This window comes from Syngnathoides biaculeatus, chromosome 4, assembly GCF_019802595.1.
Source record: "Syngnathoides biaculeatus isolate LvHL_M chromosome 4, ASM1980259v1, whole genome shotgun sequence".
In the NCBI taxonomy this organism is placed as follows: Eukaryota; Metazoa; Chordata; class Actinopteri; order Syngnathiformes; family Syngnathidae; genus Syngnathoides; species Syngnathoides biaculeatus.
Window position 1 is genome coordinate 18733690 of NC_084643.1, and position 17317 is coordinate 18751006.

The window sequence follows — 17317 nt, forward strand, 5'->3', positions numbered from 1 at the left end:
GAATATATGTGTATGAATGAGAGGGGCGGTGGGGGAGTGAAGCTCCAGGGAGAAGAGTTGGCAAGGGTGGACGACTCCAAATACTTGGGGTCAACAATACAGAGCAATAGTGAGTGTGGTAAGAAAGTGAAGAAACGTGTCCTAGCAGGTTGGAACAGCTGGCGGAAGGTGTCTGGTGTGTTATGTGACAGAAGAGTCTCTGCTAGGATGAAGGGCAAAGTTTCCAAAACAGTGGTGAGGCCACCCATGATGTACGAATTAGAGATGCTGGCACTGAAGAGACAACAGGAAGCAGAACTGGAGGTGGCAGAAATGAAGATGTTGAGGTTCTCGCTCGGAGTGAGCAGGTTGGATAAGATTAGAAATGAGCTCATTAGAGGGACAGCTAAAGTTGGATATTTTGGAGACAAGGTTTGAATGAGCATACTTGGATGGTTTGGACGTGTCCAGAGGCGAGAGACTGACTATGCTGGTAGAAGGGTGCTGAGGATGGAGCTGCCAGGCAAGAGAGCGAGAGGAAGACCAAAGAGAAGGTTGATGGCTGTTGTCAGGGAAGACATGAGGGCATTTGGTGTTAAGAGAGGAAGATACAGGAGATAGTCTCAGACGGAAAAAGATGACGCGCTGAGGCGACCCCTAACAGGACAAGCCGAAATTAAAAGAAGATTCGCAATAACACCCGTGGTGAAATGGTGTCATCAAAAACTAGATTTTTAATGAGAATTTACTTTAAATTGAGCAACATGGATAACATTTAAGAAGTACAAATACAAATTTGTTAGTTTAGCATTTTTATATTACATACAATGTATATTTGTGTTTTTCACTGTACTTTAAATACTTTCCTGCAATTTTCTTGAACACGGTTTTCACGTTTTTCAACACGACCAAAAAATAACATCTGGTTCGAAAAGGCAAACCACGTGACAAGAATAGTGTTGCTTGCAACAAGAACTCCGCCGATTGGACAAAATCAGTACCACGTGTCTGGTTGGTGCAACCCGGAAGAATGACAAATGTTAATTGTTGCAAGCGATCTCGAGTTTTGGTTCGAAGAAGTGGAATTTCTTTTCTTGAAAAACAAGTGTAGTTATCCAACAGTGCTACCAAACTGCCATTTTGTTTGATTACATACACTGATCATCGTTTTGACCAGTGACTGGTTTCACTCTTCTATCCCAAATCTTAGTTTTTGTGCTGTTTCATTTTCCACGTTGTCATCACCCGGCAAACTTCCACTCTTTGGAGCTGCGCTTAAACCAAAGAGCAACCAACATGGCCTCCTACTTCGACGAGCACGACTGTGAGCCCACCAACCCCGAGGAACAGTACCGCCAGAATGCCCTACTTGAACTGGCCAGGTGATGATCCACCTATTGGAAGAGATTGGAGCATTTGTTCCATATCCTTGATCTCCATCTTAAGGTCCGTGTCCTCGTCCTCTCTTTGTCCTCACTAGTGCTACGAGTAACACTAGTGAAGTGTTAGATGTTGACTAGTAGAATTTTATGTCACCTAGGATTAGTGATTGTCATAGGTTTTTCACAAAGGCAAAAAGAAATACTTAGCTCGAAAAGTACCACTATCATAACCAGCATTCAAATACAGTAGCGTAATAGGTCTAAGTATTCATTAAAAAAAAAAGCCTCCAAAAAAGATTAAACATTTTAATATTACAATTTGAATATTAACTGTGCACTAGAATATAAGAAAATTGAAAAAAATAACTATGTAATTAAATTAAAATGTACATTTGGAATAAAACAACCTATATTAGAAAAATAAAATGAACTTTTGTTGAATATTAAAATGTAAATGAACTAAAAGTATGTAATACAATAGAACTCCAGTCACTCACATTTGACAAGCTCGACTGTGCTCGCGCGCCTCTGTGCTCGCAGATCTGCACAGTCGAGCACGAAAAATCACTGCGTAAAATTTGTTACGGGTAGAAAAAAATAGATATTGAAAGACGGCGCTTATTTTGTGTAGTCTTGACATTAATTTACGTGTTTTATTTCATAAACGTTGTTAACTAAACAAGCCTGCTCAAAAACAACCAGTATTCACCTGAAACAGGAAATGCAAGTTATCCGTACTGAGCATCTTGATTCAGGTGTGGCCAATACGTCGAGCGCATGCGCATAAAGGCGTGTTCTAGCAAGCCGGCCTCCTATTTCCGGCAGTCCTGCGATGCGTGCCCCCCCCCCCCCCCCAACAACAATACATCACGATTGCCGACAGGAATGTTTGTTCCAATGTATCGCTAGCTTGTTGCCACTAACGGCAATTATGTTGAACTAAACTTTCAGCATCTTTAAAACATTGCGGGTATAGTCCGTTCATGTTTATTCCTTGACAGGCCAGTGCCTTTAACTTTTCTTCAGATAAAGTTTGTCAGATGAAGAATTTTTATTAATGAACAATTTTAAATACCGTTTTGTATCATGTTCTACTAATATCAGTTGAAATTGCAAATGATCATTTCTGAGTTTGAAATTTTAGTTTTTTATTTTAGTTTTGTATTTGTTTATTTTATTCTTAATTTACAGTTATATTAATTTAACTTTATCTGCGAGCATGACTGACCACACCTGTACATTTTACAAATGTGAGTGACTGAAACTGTACTCTGTTAGTGATTCTTTTGGATATCACTATGGGAGCCCATAAACTACACTTTGGGAATCACTGAGCGAGTGCACAGTGAGTGAAGTTATCGTCTGACTGCACTGGACCGCATGGACCTTTAGCTGGTTATCAAAGACTAAATAAAAAGAAGGAGAATACTTGACAGTTAGCACTTTTCTGGGCACTCAAAGATGCTTTACAATACTATTGAACAAATCCCCAGGGGGGTTTCCATAGTCATGGCAGAGTTTACCATCACAATCGAGACTTAATTCATGACATCATTTGAGCTTGTGTCCTGGTTTGTGTTTGCTTGTGTGAAGGTCTCTGATGCAGGGCTTGGACTTGATGGACTCGGGGGATTCTTCAGACTGGAACCAGCGTCTCCCCCCCCCTGCTGCAAAAGTAGCCGTGCAGACACTCAATGTAGTTGTTATTTCTCCCGAACAAACAGGTGATACATGGATATGCACTTTACGTGAATAGTTTTTATTCTATAATGATATTCAGCAGCAAAAATGTATTTGTTATTGCCGTGATGGTTGATTGATAAAGCATCAGAGTATAAAGACTTATGGCGTTCCAAAGTATGAGTCCATTTGTGAGGTTAGGCCTGTCTCACGCAAGTGAACAACTGAGCAGCCATACATCCATCTGTCTATCGGTCCATCCGTCCATCAATCCATCTTCTACTGCTTAGCCGCGTTGGGTCACGGGGACAGTAGCTTTAGCAGGGATGCCCAGATTTCTCTTTCGACAGCCATTATAGGGGGAATCCCGAGGCATTCTCAGGCCATCTGAGAGACTTAGTGTCTTTGATCATCCTCAGGTTCTCTTTCCGGTGAGACATGCCTGGAACACCTCACCAGGGAGGCGTCCAAATCAGATGCCTCAGCCACCTCATTTGGCCTTTCTCATTGCAAAGGAGCAGCGACTCCACTCTTGAGACCCTCCCGGATGACCGAGCTTTTCACCTGTCTCAAAGGGAAAGCCCAGACATCCTGTGGAGGAAACTCATTTCAGCTCCTTGTATCTGGGATATTGTTTTTTCAGTCGTGACCCAAAGCTCATGACCATACATGAGGGTAGGAACATAGATCGATCGGTAAATTGAGCCTTTTGACTAAGTTCCTTTTTTTTTTTCCTTTTTCTTTTCTTTTTTTTAACCACAACAGATCAATACTGACCTTTTGACTTAGTTCCTTTTTTTTTTTTTTTTTTTTTTTTTTTTTTTTTTTTAACCACAACAGACCAAAACAAAGTCCTCATCAATGCAGCACTGCACCAATCCGCTTGTCAATCTCCTTGTCCATTCTTTCCTCACTCGTGAACAAGGCTAGAAAAAAGATATTAGAACTCCTCCACTTGGAGCAGGATCTCATCTCCGACCTGGAGAGGGCCTGCCATACTTTTCCGACTGAGAACCATGGTCTCAGATTTGGAAGCGGTGAGTCTCATCCCAGCCGTTTCACATTCGTCTGCATACCGCTCCAGTGAGAGTTGGCGATCACGGCTTGATGAAGCCAACAGAACTACATCATCTTCAAAGAGCAGAGATGCGATGCTGAGGCCACCAACCAGGACACCCTCTGCGCCTCGGCTACACTGAGAGAAACTTATGAACGGAATCGGCGACAAAGGCCAGCCAAATCTCAGCGGAAATGAGTCTGACTTACTGCTGGCAATGCTGACCAAACTTTGACATCGGTTGTACAGAGACTGAACAGCCCGTATCAGTGGGTCCAGTACCCAGGGACATGGTCAAATGCCTTCTCCAAGTCCACAAAACACATGGAAGAACTCTCACACACCCTCGAGTACTCTTCCGAGAGTGTACAGATTTTCCACTGTTCCACGGCCAAGATTAAAACCACATTGCTCCTTCTGAATCCGAAATTTGACTTCCCAACGGACTCTCTTCTCCAGCACCCATGAACAGACCTTACCAGGGAGGCTGAGTAGTGTGAACCCCCAGTAGTTGGAACACCCTCCAGTCGTCCTTCAGAAAAGGGGACCGCCGCACTAATCTGCCAATCCATAGGGACTGTCCCCGATGTCCATGCAATGTTGAAGGAGTGTCCCACAACATCCAGAGCCTTTAGGAACCCTGGCTAAATCTCATCCACCCCTGGGGCCTTGCCACCGAGTAGCTTTTTAACCACTTAGGTGATCTCAACACCAGAGATAGGAGAGCCCCCCTCAGAGAACCCAGACTGCTTCCTCATGGGAAGGTGTGTCAATGAAATTGAGGATATCTTCGAAGTAGTCTCCCTATCGACTCACAACATCCCGAGTCGGGGACAGCAGCGCCCCATCCTCACTATGCACAGTGTCGATGATGCAGTGCTTCCCCCTCCTGAGACCCTGGATAGTGGATCAGAATTTCCTCAAAGCTGTCTTGAAGTCCTTTTCCATGGCCTCACCATTTCCTCCCACGCCCGGGTTTTTTCCTCAGCAACCACAAAAGCTGCATTCTGCTTGGCCAAAAAGTACCCATCAGGTTCCTCAGGAGTCCCACAGGCCAAAAAGACCCCATTTTCAACTTGACTGCATCCCTCACTGTTGGTGTCCTCCAACATTTTCAGTGATTGCCACCACGACAGACACCAACCACCTTACAGTCACAGCTCCAGTCAGCCACCTTAGCAATGGAGGCGCGGCGCATTGTCCACTGAGACTCACCGTCCCCACCCGTGGAATATGAGCCAAGTTCTGTCGGAGGTGGGAGTTGAAACTCCTTCTGACAGGGGATTCTGGCACCAGGCCCTCATATTACGTTTGGGCCTGCCACGTCAGACTGACAACTCACCACCAGGTGGTGATCAGTTAACAGCTCAACCCCTCTCTTCACCTGAGTGTCCAAGGCATGCGCCCGCAACTCTGATGACATTACCACAAAGTCAATCATCAAACTGCAACCTAGGGTGTCCTGGTGCCAGGTGCACATGTGAAGGGTTAACCCTGATGTTCTATGTGACAGAAGAGTATCCGCTAGGATGAAGGGTAAAGTTTATAAAAACAGTGGTGATGCTGGTCATGAAGTACGTATTAGAGACGGTGGCACTGAAGAGACAACAGGAACAGCACTGGAGGTGGCAGAAATGAAGATGTTGAGGTTCTCGCTCGGAGTGAGCAGGTTGGATGGGATTAGAAATGAGCTCATTAGAGGGACAGCCAAAGTTGGATGTTTTGCTGACAAGGTTTGAGAGAACAGACTTCAATGGTTTGGACATGTTCAGAGGCAAGAGAGTGAGTATATTGGTAGAAGGTTGCTGAGGATGGAGCTGGAAGGCAAAAGAGTGAGAGGAAGACCAAAGAGAAGGTTGATGGATGTTGTCAGGGAAGACGTGAGGGCAGTGGGTGTTAGACAGGAAGATGCACGTGGCAGGAATTGATGGAAAAAGATGACACGCTGTGGCGACCCCTAATGGGACAAGCTTAAAGGAAAAGAAGAAGAAGAAGAACTGTATGAAAAATTATGCTTTACAAAGACATGTCTACAGACCACCTTTACAAATGCAATATCATGCACAAGTTCATTGACACTGCCAGAGAGGTAGTCATTTAAAAGGTTATTCATTATTGTGGTTGTATTTACAGTGGTTATAACAGCACTGTTGGTCACTTTGTGGCCTTTCTCAAATAATTTGATCAATAAAGGTGAGGGAACATTAAAGTTATTGATTTTATTATATTTTGTAGACTGCACGATTCTTCACTTAAAACCGCTCCCTTTGCACAATTGACATTAACACACTTATCTATATAGATTTTTCATCTTGCACGTCTTATCAGGAATAGTTCCTTTTAAACAGAAATATCTCTTGTTCTTTGCTCTTGGTGGTATGTTGTTGTTCTTTGTTCTGAATGTCGTACCAGGGCAGCACCGATTGCCGGAGAAAAATTCCTTGTGTGCTTTACACACTTGGTCATTAAAGCTGATTCTGATTCTGATTGATTTCAAATGAAATCATTCACAGTAAAAGCAATCCTTACTGACAGAGGAAATGGTGGTGGTCTCTGGAAATAACTTTTCATAACAGGAAAGACAAAAGTGGATTATGGTAAAGACAAGTTTCACTAAAATAGAGTTGGACAATATATGTTGCAGTTGAAACTCTGGATACAAGCTCGTAAATGTACCCATTAAACCTTAATACGTAATAACGATAAACCCATGCAATAGTTCTGAAATATTCAAAAATGCATCCATATTTATTCATATCTCAGAAATAATTTATTTTGCTGTCTGCTATTCTGAGAATGGAAAATGGCTGCCTCATCCTGATATTTCAGATCATCGATCCCGCTGCTGTATTGCACCAAAAAATGAGTCTCTGTCCAGTGGCATTAACAGTAAAAAGACAAAATAGGGCTGTTTGTAAAATGAGACAAAAAAAAGCAACTTTGAAGCCACCGAGAGTATTTTTTGTTAGTTGTCATGGGAGAGGCTTAAGATATTGGAGAAATATAATTTATCTCCAAAATATTATTTACATATTTAGAAAACATGTTGAAGATCATTAAACTTCATTTGGGACATCTAACAGTTAAGGCATTTTGGCATTTAAGTTTGACAAATATTAATATAGAATATGTGTTTCTTGGAAACAATGATGACCTTTTGATGGATAACAACTGCCAAGAAATTCCCGCCAACATTGAAAATTTGAAAGGAAATTCACTGGACCATGTGCTTACATTTTGATCAGATGATATGAAAAGGTCTTTTAGCAATGTTGACTTTTTGCTTTTGCAGACAAAGGCTTGAAGTGTCCCGTTTGTTTGCTGGAGTTTGAAGAGCAGGAGACGGTTCGAGAAATGCCCTGCAAACATCTTTTCCACTCGGGATGTATCCTGCCATGGCTGGGCAAGGTACATACGTAAGAGCCCACCCATGTTTTTGCTTCAGTGTCTCGCTAAATATCTTTGTCATCTATCAATATTTATCTTCAACATAAGACTAACTCCTGCCCGCTGTGTCGACTTGAACTACCAACTGATAATCCGGACTATGAAGAGTTTAAGAAAGATAAGGTGAGTGTGAACTGAACACCTGGTGCGTATGAGCTTATGAGTTTGCTTTACTGTGTGTCATGTAGGAGAGAAGAAAACAAAGAGAGTACAGACTGGAGGACCTCCATGGCGCAATGTACACATGACAGTGACCTTTCATATCACGCAGTATTCAGGAAGTTCTTAACTGTCAGAGTGAAAGTACACACATTCAGCCTTCACTATGCAGTAGTGACTTCTTACCATCTCCTCAAAAATATATTTTATTTTATAAATTACGATATCTTTATGATTGTTCCATGTCCTGTTTTCATTGATTCTATATATTTTGCATATTATATGTAAGTTTACACTAGTAAGGATTTACTATATATTGAATAGATATTTTACTAAGGAAACCAGATTTATTTGTATAGCGCATTGAAGTCAATGTGCTTGACATGATTAAAAGCATTCAAATACATAAAAACATTTGAAACGGTACAATTAAAACAGCTTTTAGAGCAAGACATATCACTGAAAAGTAATACTGAAATACTCATTCATAAAATCATGCAAAAAAAAAGTTTTTAACCTGGATTTAACAATACTCACACTTGGGGCTGACGTCAACTCATTTGGCAATTTATTCAATTTGTTGCAGCATAATAGCTAAATGCTACTTCATAATGTTTGGTTTGGACTTGACTCCATTATTAGACCTCAGTCAGTCAGTTGATGTCATAGCCCTACTGGGTTTGTATCTCATGAGCATTTCTTTCATGTATTTAGGACCTAAACATTCAGTGATTTTATAGGCCAGTAGCAGATCTTTAAAATTTATTCTAAAACTGACTAGAAGCCAGTGCAAAGACTTTAGAATTGGCGGTATATGCTCTCACCAGCCAGCTACAGTAGGTAGCGCAGCTGTAGAGCGTTGACCTCACAGTTCTGAGGATGGGGGTTCGAATCCCAGCCTGCCGTGTGTGGAGTTTACATGTTCTCCCTGTGCCTGCGTGGGTTTTTTCCGGGCACTCCAGTTTCCTCCCACATTCCAAAGTTACGTATTAATTTCAGACTCTAAATTGCCCCTAGGTGTGATTGGGAGTGCGACTATTGTTTGTATCCATGTGCCCTGCGATTGGCTGGCAACCAGTTCCGGGTGTACCCTGCCTCCTGCCCAATGACAACTAGGATTGGCTTCAGCACTCCCGCTACCCTCATGATGATAAGGGGGTCAGAAAATGAATGGATACTCTGACCGCTTTGTTCTCGTCACGACCCGAGCTGCAGGATTCTGAACGAGCTGCAGCTGTTTAATGCTCTTTTTGGGGAGCCCAGTCAGAAGACCATTTCAATAGTCAAGTCTACTTGAGATAAAAACATGGATGAGCTTCTCCTGGTCTGGTTGACACATGGAAGCCTTCACTCTAGGTTTGTTCTTCAGATGGTAAATGGCAGTTTTAGTAACTGATTTCATATGACTGCTGAAGGTCAGGTCAGAATCTATCAGAGCACCAAAATTTCAGACTTGTCTTTGCTTTTTAAAGATAGTGAGTCCAGGTATTTACAAACAGCAATAATTTTTTCTTTATCGTCAAAAACAATTATCCCTGTTTTGTCGTGGTTTAGTTGAAAGACATTTTGGCTCATACAGTTATCTGCTTTAGACAGTGGCACAACACCTCAATTGAACTGTAATCATCTGGAGACACTGCTACATATGTGCCATCTGCATAGCTATGTTTGTCAAAACCCAAGTTCTGGAAAATTTGACTCACAGGTAGTATATACAGGCTGAACAAGAAGGGGTCTGAGAACTGACCCTTGAGGGACCTAACATTTATTTCAATTTGTTGAGATTGAGCACTTCCAATGTTTACAAAATATCTCCTTTCTTCCATGTAGGATTTAAGGAACATTCCATTTCCTCCTACTCACATTTCCAACCTGTTGAGCAGTATGTTGTGATATACGGTATCAAAAGCCACACTAAGATCCAACAAGACCAAAATGACAGCTTTCCTGAGTCTGTATTCACCCTAATATCATTTAACGGTTTGATAAGATCAGATTCTCTACTGTGAAGAGTTCAGAAACCTGATTGAAATTTGTCAAAAAGTCCATTTAAATTCAAGAAATTGATGAGTTGATTAAAAATAACTTTCTTAACAATCTTTGCTATGGAGCATTAGAAATGCGTCCCCTTCTTCTTTTCCTTTCGGCTTGTCCTGTTGGGGGTCGCCACAGCACGTCATCTTTTTCCATCATAGCCCATCTCCTGTATCTTCCTCTCTAACACCAAATGCCCTCATGTCCTCCCTCACAACATCCATCAAACTTTTCTTTGGTCTTCCTCTTGCTCGTTTGCCTGGCAGCTCCATCCACAGCACCCTTCTACCAATATACTGACGCTCTTGCCTCTGAACATGTCCAAATCATCGAAGTCTGCTCTCTCGAACCTCGTCTCTCACTCCGAGCAAGAACCTCAACATCTTCATTTCTGCTACCCCAAGTTCTGCTTCCTGTTGTTAGAGATGCGTCTATAGCTTGCTAACATGTAATGGTATGGTGTGATTCGGGGGGATTGTGAGTTTGTGAACCACAGCAAACAGAGTGTGAGTATTAATGTGGTTCTTTCTGATAATTTCAGAAAAGTGTTGCTGTCTAGCCCTTATTACAAGGACGCTGTAAAGGTCACAGTTAATTTGGAGTTTAGTTTTTCTCCACTTGCGTTCTGCTTTCTTACACTTTGATTTAGAGCTCTTAAACATCTTTGTGCTCCTCCATGTGTTTTAGGTCGCCTCAAAATGGTTTTGGTTTTAACAGGAGTGACAGCATTCATGGAATTTGACATTTTCAAGGTGAAATTGTCCAAAAGTTCATCAATATTCTCAGTACAGGGAGTCTTCAGTCTACGACTAAGATCCGTTCCTACAGTAGCGACTTAACTCAAATTTCGACTTAAGTTGGATTCCACCATAAAAGTCAGAATTTACATCAAAATACTTTGTATGAAAAACAAACACATGTACTTAGCATTACTGCTGAGAGGTGGATGGAGAGGAAGAAGGGGAAGCTATGCTTAGCTATTGCGAAGGAACCTGGTCCTCAATCCTCTCCATCTCGACAAGTATCAAAGAACCTTGTTTTGTGATAATCATTGTATCCTACATAGGAACGGAACCCGTTCAAATATGGCCTTTGTCTTTAATCATTGTCACCACGGTCATCTGACTGAAGCCTTGGTGGTGTTGGTGTCTCTCCTTTCTCCAATCTTTTTATGATGTTGAGCTGCGTTTCCATGTTAATGGATTTGGCTGCAGAAGCATTGCTAAAAGACACAGCTTTCTTCTTTGGGGCCATAATGTTGAAAAAGGAGGGTGAAAAATGCTAAGATACTCCCGGCGCACAAAGACGAACAAGCATTAGCCAGACAAAATCGGGGCCTGGAGACGGCCCCTGTAAAGTCGAAGCGTCTTAGGTCGAGATGTCTTAACTCAAGGACTCCCTGTATTCACAATCTGTGGCACAGCTCCAGTCTCCATAAATTTAGTGGCAGTACTCATTTATGTACCTTTTCGTTGTAGACGTTGAAGTTGTCTGAACGTTTGGAATAATCTGTAGTTCAAAAAAAATCACAAAAATGGTCAGAAAAAGCTATATCCTTAATGTCAATTGATAGAATTTCAACATCCTTAGACGATGACCAGGTCTAAGATCCGACTTTGATTGGAATTGGACCCTTAATATGTTGAGAGAGGTCAAATGTGTCAAGTATGGGAAAGAGTTGTTTGGATTTTATTTCCATGTTGGTGCCTCCATGAATGTTAGTCTCCTGTTATGACAAAATAGTTGTAGTCAGTACAGTAAAAATAATTGACAGCAGTTCGGAAAAATCTTCCATAAATTTTCTTTTATATCTTGGAGATCTACAAATTATAACAACAATCTTTGGGTCACCTCTAACTAAAAATTACAGATATTCAAAGGAGCTAAAATCACCCAGTATAATTTCTTTACACTTAAATAATGACTTAAAAATAACAGCTATACCACCACCGTCTTCAACACTTGTTCATAAAAGAAAAGATTTTTGGTGTTGCCTCATTTAAAGTGGCACTACATCTACTTTCTGTTATGTTTTTTTTTTGTTGTTGTTGTTTACCAAATGTTTATTTCTGTCATTCAATAAGAAAAAGTCCAGATCATTGGTTGCAAAGATGCGATTAATCAACATTGATTTGTTACCCATTGGCCTGATATTAAAAAGATCTCGTCTCGTCCTTGTTGTTGAGCTCAATGGCCGTTAGCACACCCCTGCTCAACCTTTTGAGACATTTTCATTTCCCGAGTGTCCATTCATATCCACATATACTTCAAGAATGTGGATCTTCTTTTCTAGAATCGACACCGTCTGCAAGTCCGTTTTAATCGTTAATTGAAAAGGGAGGGATCTTGACAGGTAATCTTGTTGCTAACACCAGGCTTGTGTTTATTAGCGTGAAGCTCTCTCGTAATGGTGGGAAGGCGGTATCAGAAAATATTGAAATCTGACAACAACCTTTGCTAGTTTGCTCCTTCGGCACCGAAAGTGTCCTGAGTCCTGTCGCGTACTTCAAAAAAAACGTTTAGTTGAACGAGCACAAGAAACTGTCCAAAACGTCCTCAAAGATACACAAACTTTGCTATGTAGGTGGACAAATGCTATATTTGGTCAACATAAACTGGGTTAAGGACCGGTGAGCTCACCAAAACCTCCCGTGTTCTGCCGTTCATTTCACAATCCCAAAAAACATAGTGAAATTGAACTAGTACAATAAACAGTCCAAAAAGTACACAAGGATACACAAACATTCATATGTCAGAAGATAAATGCTATATTTAGCAATCGATTAGCGTAGACAAACGTCTCCACGCATAAATCATAAGGTCAGTTCCAGGACCCCCACGAAGCCTCGAAAACAAAGCTGCCCCTCTCAAAAATTCAAAATCGACTCAAAAGTGAAATGAAGATAAGAAATGTAAGTAGTTGAGGAGAAACAGTAAGAGTCAAATTCCGGACTCAGGTACTGTCTTCGCAGCTGGGACCTAATGCATCTCTACATTAGACCCTATCTTTACAAGGGTTGAAATGTAGTGTAATTTTTTTCTGCTATTGAAGTCTCTTGCGACATGTTTTGTCTAGTTGTATGACTCCATAATTAAGCTTAGTAATGGTTTACACCACGGATGATGTACTGTGCTAACTCAAATAAATTTGCAACATACTGTATGCATGCAGGTGTTTTAGAGCACATACTGAACAGATTAGTTTTGAGTTGTTTTTTTTTTTTCGAGACTTTTAAATGAAATCACTTGTATGAGACAAATTTGAGTGTATTTGACTTTCTTAGTGCAAGTTATATTGTCAATCGAGCAATTCCATAATGTACAGTGCTACAAGAAAATACTCACACCACGTTTTCCGCAATTTGCTGTTAGACATATTCTAAAGCTCTATCCATCCATCCATTTTCTAAGCCGCTTATCCTCGCATGGGTGCTGGAGTGCTGCATCTTGTCCCATCTGTCAAGAGGCAGGAGGCAGGGTACAGCCTGAACTGGTTGCCAGCCAATCGCAGGGCCCATAGACAGACAAAAGTCGCACTCACAATCACACCTAGCGGCAATTTAGAGTCTCCAATGAATGGATGTTTTTGGGATATGGGAGGAAACCGGAGTGACAGGACAATACCCACAGAGGCACAGGGAGAACATGCAAACTCCACACAGGTGAGGCTGGGATTGAACCCTGGTCCTCAGAACTGCGAATACTTCCCAGCTGTTCCACCGTGCCGTCTCAATTTTAGCAGGTTTTTTTTTTTTATTTAAAATGACAAAAAATATCCCAGAATGGAAAAAAAAAACATTTTCAGATGTCAATTTATAACTGTAACTATTCACATCCTTTGGTGTGTGTGTTTCTTTCGGCTTGTCCCTTTCGGGGTCGCCACAGCGTGTCATCTCAGATGAACGCATATATATGTTTGGCACAATTTTTACGCCGGATGCCCTTCCTGTGGTATGACCCTCAAACTTAAGCTCTGGTGCAACGGATTTTCACTGATGATTCTTCAGATGCTTCCATAACTTGAATGGAGTCCACGTGTGGTACATTCATTTAATTGAACATCATTTGGAATGGCACACGCCTGTCTGTACAAGGTCTCATAGTTCGCAGTACACATCAAAGCAGAAACCAAGCACTGAAGTCCAAGGAATTGCCTGCAGACCTCTGAAACCGTTTTTTGTCGAGGCATAAATCTAGGAAAAGCTATAAAAGAATTTCAGCAGCATTGAAGGTTCCGAAAAGCACCGTGGTCTTGATTATTCGGAAATGGTAGCAGTTTGGAACCATCGGGACTCTTCCCAAGTCTGGCCATACGACCAAGCTGAGTAACCGGGGTAGAAGGCTTGTTACTTGTGGAGAACCATCCGCAAGGTCAATGATTCCTAACGCACACCAGCACTCAGGCCTTTATGGTAGAGTGGCCAGATGGAAGCCACTGCTCACTACACATGGCAGCCCACTTGGAGTTTACCAAGTTACCTTAAGGATTTTCAAACCTCCAGAAACAAAATTCTCTGGTCTGATTAAACCAAAATAGAAGTTTTTAACCTGAATAGCTAGTGTCATATCTAGAGAAGAAGAGGCACTGCTCATCAACTACTGAACACCATCTCTGCAGTGAAGAATGGTGGTGTCAGCATCATGTTGTGGGGCTACTTTTCTACCACAGGAACTGGGCGACAAGTCTGCGTAGAGGGTAAGATGACAGCTGCCAAATGTAAAGCAAAGCAAAGCAAATGTATTTGTACAGTGCATTTCATATAAAAGGTAACTCAATGTAGTTTACATGATTAAAAACTAAGTAAGAAAATAAAAACATTTGGAAATAAAGGTACACTTAAAGCAGCATACAGTGCAAAAAAAAAATCAAATTAAAATTGGAAATACTGTAAAAAGCTGGAGGAAAAAATACGTTTTCAACATGGATTTAGAAACATTGACACTTGGGGCTGACATATATTCTGTTATTCCATTTTTTGTGCAGCATAATAGCTAAATGCCGCTTCATCATGTTTGCCTTGGACTCTGAGCTCCATTATTTGACCTGAGTCAGTTGACCTAAGAGCCCTACTGGGTTTTTATTCCATGAGGATTTCTTTCATGTATTCAGGGCTTAAACCATTTAGTGATTTACAGAACAGAGGTAGAACTTTAAAAACTATTCTAAAGCTGATTGGAAGCCAGTGTAAAGACTTGGAGTTGGAGTTGCTGTATCATCTTTGTTCTGTTTAGTCTCAAAGAGCTGAACGAAGAGCAGCAGCAGCTATTTAATGCTCTTTTTGTGGAGTGCAGAGAAATTATTCAAGAGAAATTGCTCCAGAGTGCTCTGGAATTCAGACTAAATCGTTGATTCATCTTCCAACACAATGCCAACCCAAAGCACACAGCCAAAATAATGGAGTGGCTTCAGGAGCAGTCTGTGAACATCCTTGGGTGGCCCAGACTTGAACCCAATTCAACACCTCTGGAAAGACCTAGAAATCGCTGTTCAGCAACATGCCTATCCTTCCAAACTGACCTTGAAAGGATCTGCAGAAAAAAATGGGAGAAAATCCCCTCTAACAGGTGTGCCAAGCTTAGAGAGCTACCTAAGAAGTCTTGAGACTGATTGCTGCCAAGGTGCTACAACAATATCAGAAGCCAAAGGTGTGCATACTTATGTACCTATATAAATCTTTACATTTTCAATCAATTTGTCTTTGAAAATATTTTATGATGATTTTTAAACTGTAGTCCAATCACTTTTGGAATTAAAAAAAAAAGTGAAAGGGTGAAAAATACCTTTTGGTGGCGTTGCACAGTTGTGTGTGTGAACACAGGTGCGCATTTGCCAGGATGTCTTCAAAATAAAAAAACACAATCACAATTTAAGATTTTATTTCATATTTGAATATAAATCTCTTGTTAAATTTAAATACCTAAATGATAGACAAAGCATACATATTTACATAAAGACAACAAAAGTGTGTACTTGGAGATCTCATTTGACAATTATGAATCACTTATATGCATCCATTTTGTGCATACAAGATATATATATATATATATATATATTATATATATATATATATTATATATATATATATATATATATATATAATTTACACACACACAAGGTATGACTGGGCAAGAGGCGGGCCACTCCCTGAATTGGTCGCCAGCCAATGTCAGGGGAGTTCAAGCAATGTAAAAATACCTGGTGTTTTTTGTAAAAAATTTTTGGGATTGTTTTTTTTTTGTTTCAAATATATATATATATATTTTTTTACAAAAAAGTCCAGTGTTCAATGCAGCAGACTGTAGTGTTGCAGAACCAGAAATACACCGCTGATGTGATGGCTCAAACAAGCTGCCAGTAGAAGTCACACCCGTGACTTTGGTTGAACTGAAAGTGATGAACATGGCGAGCACAAAGACCCAAATAAAGGAAACGTGTTTTCCTGGCACATAATGATGGCTAAGGCTAAATCAGTTTACTTGCAAATCTGTACACGTTTTGAAAACAAACGGAAAACCATCCAAATTGGTCAGAGGTGCGAGATACAATTGAAACAAGCACCTTTATCTTAATCCTAGTGTTCAATTAACTGGACATCTGATGGCTTTGCAGGAAATACTGCGGGGTCCTGAGACGATCACTCAGTCACATTGGACTCAAACTAACTAGCAGCAACGAGGCACAACCTAGCAAAAACTGGGGAGAAAAAGGCTCATACTTGCAGCAAACTGGAGAATTACCGCAATAGATAATACATTTCAGATGGTAAAAGTCTTTTAGTTCAAGGCTCCTTTTGTTGGCCTATATGGACACTGATATAAGTTCCTTTTTTTGGCATTATTAAAGAAATCAACAGCGTAATTAGCATATTGGGACTGAGAATCGCACAAAAAGTTAAAGACGATCAACATAAGATTGAACTCGGACCTTATTTAAATTGCCCCAGAGAGATGGGCACTCAAAAGATCAACCAAGACGTTAATCATTCCCCTACCTCCTGATTCCTGTTTGAACCTTGGGGAAGTCAAAAAATGATGTCGGGCAACTACCTGAATATTCTCCATGAATGTATCTGTCCTTCCTCGACGAGATAACATACTTGAAAACGACACTTATTACCTCTAAGTGGTAAAAGTGGTTCAACGGTGACCATTATCTGTCATCAATACAATACTAATGAAAGCAACCCTGGATGGAAATAATCAAACATACGTTTTGGGAGCCGCTTATCCTCATAAGGGTCACAAAAGCACTGGAGCCAATCCCAGCTGTCATCGAGCAGGAGGCGGGGTACACTTGGAACTGGTTGCCAACCAAGAGCAGGGCACATGGAGACAGACAACAGTTTCACTCACATTAACACATAGGGACAATATAGAGTGTCCAATTAATGTTGCATGTTTTTGGAATGTGGGAGGAAACAGGAGTGCCCGGAGGAAAACCTACACAAGCACGGGGAGAACATGTAAACTCCACACAAGCAGGGTCGGGATTTCAACCTTGGTCCTCAGAACCGTGAGGCAGACGGCCACTGTGCCGCCTGGAAATATTCAATATTTTCAAACTAAATAAGGATGTTGA

The 17317-nt window shown here is 41.0% G+C and overlaps 1 protein-coding gene across 2 annotated transcripts; it reads left to right on the forward strand.

Moving 5' to 3' along the window:
• Positions 1-962: 962 nt before the first annotated feature.
• On the forward strand, positions 963-7939 carry rnf181 (ring finger protein 181). 2 transcript variants are annotated; one of them, XM_061818476.1, is made up of 5 exons: positions 963-1425; positions 2955-3085; positions 7391-7506; positions 7594-7668; positions 7734-7939. In XM_061818476.1, exons 1-5 carry the CDS (start codon positions 1340-1342, stop codon positions 7791-7793), a joined length of 468 nt encoding a protein of 155 aa, XP_061674460.1. In that variant the 5' UTR covers positions 963-1339; the 3' UTR covers positions 7794-7939. The 2 variants fall into 2 exon arrangements, with proteins under 2 accessions (XP_061674460.1, XP_061674459.1); XM_061818475.1 differs by having other exon boundaries at positions 966-1361.
• Positions 7940-17317: the final 9378 nt, after the last annotated feature.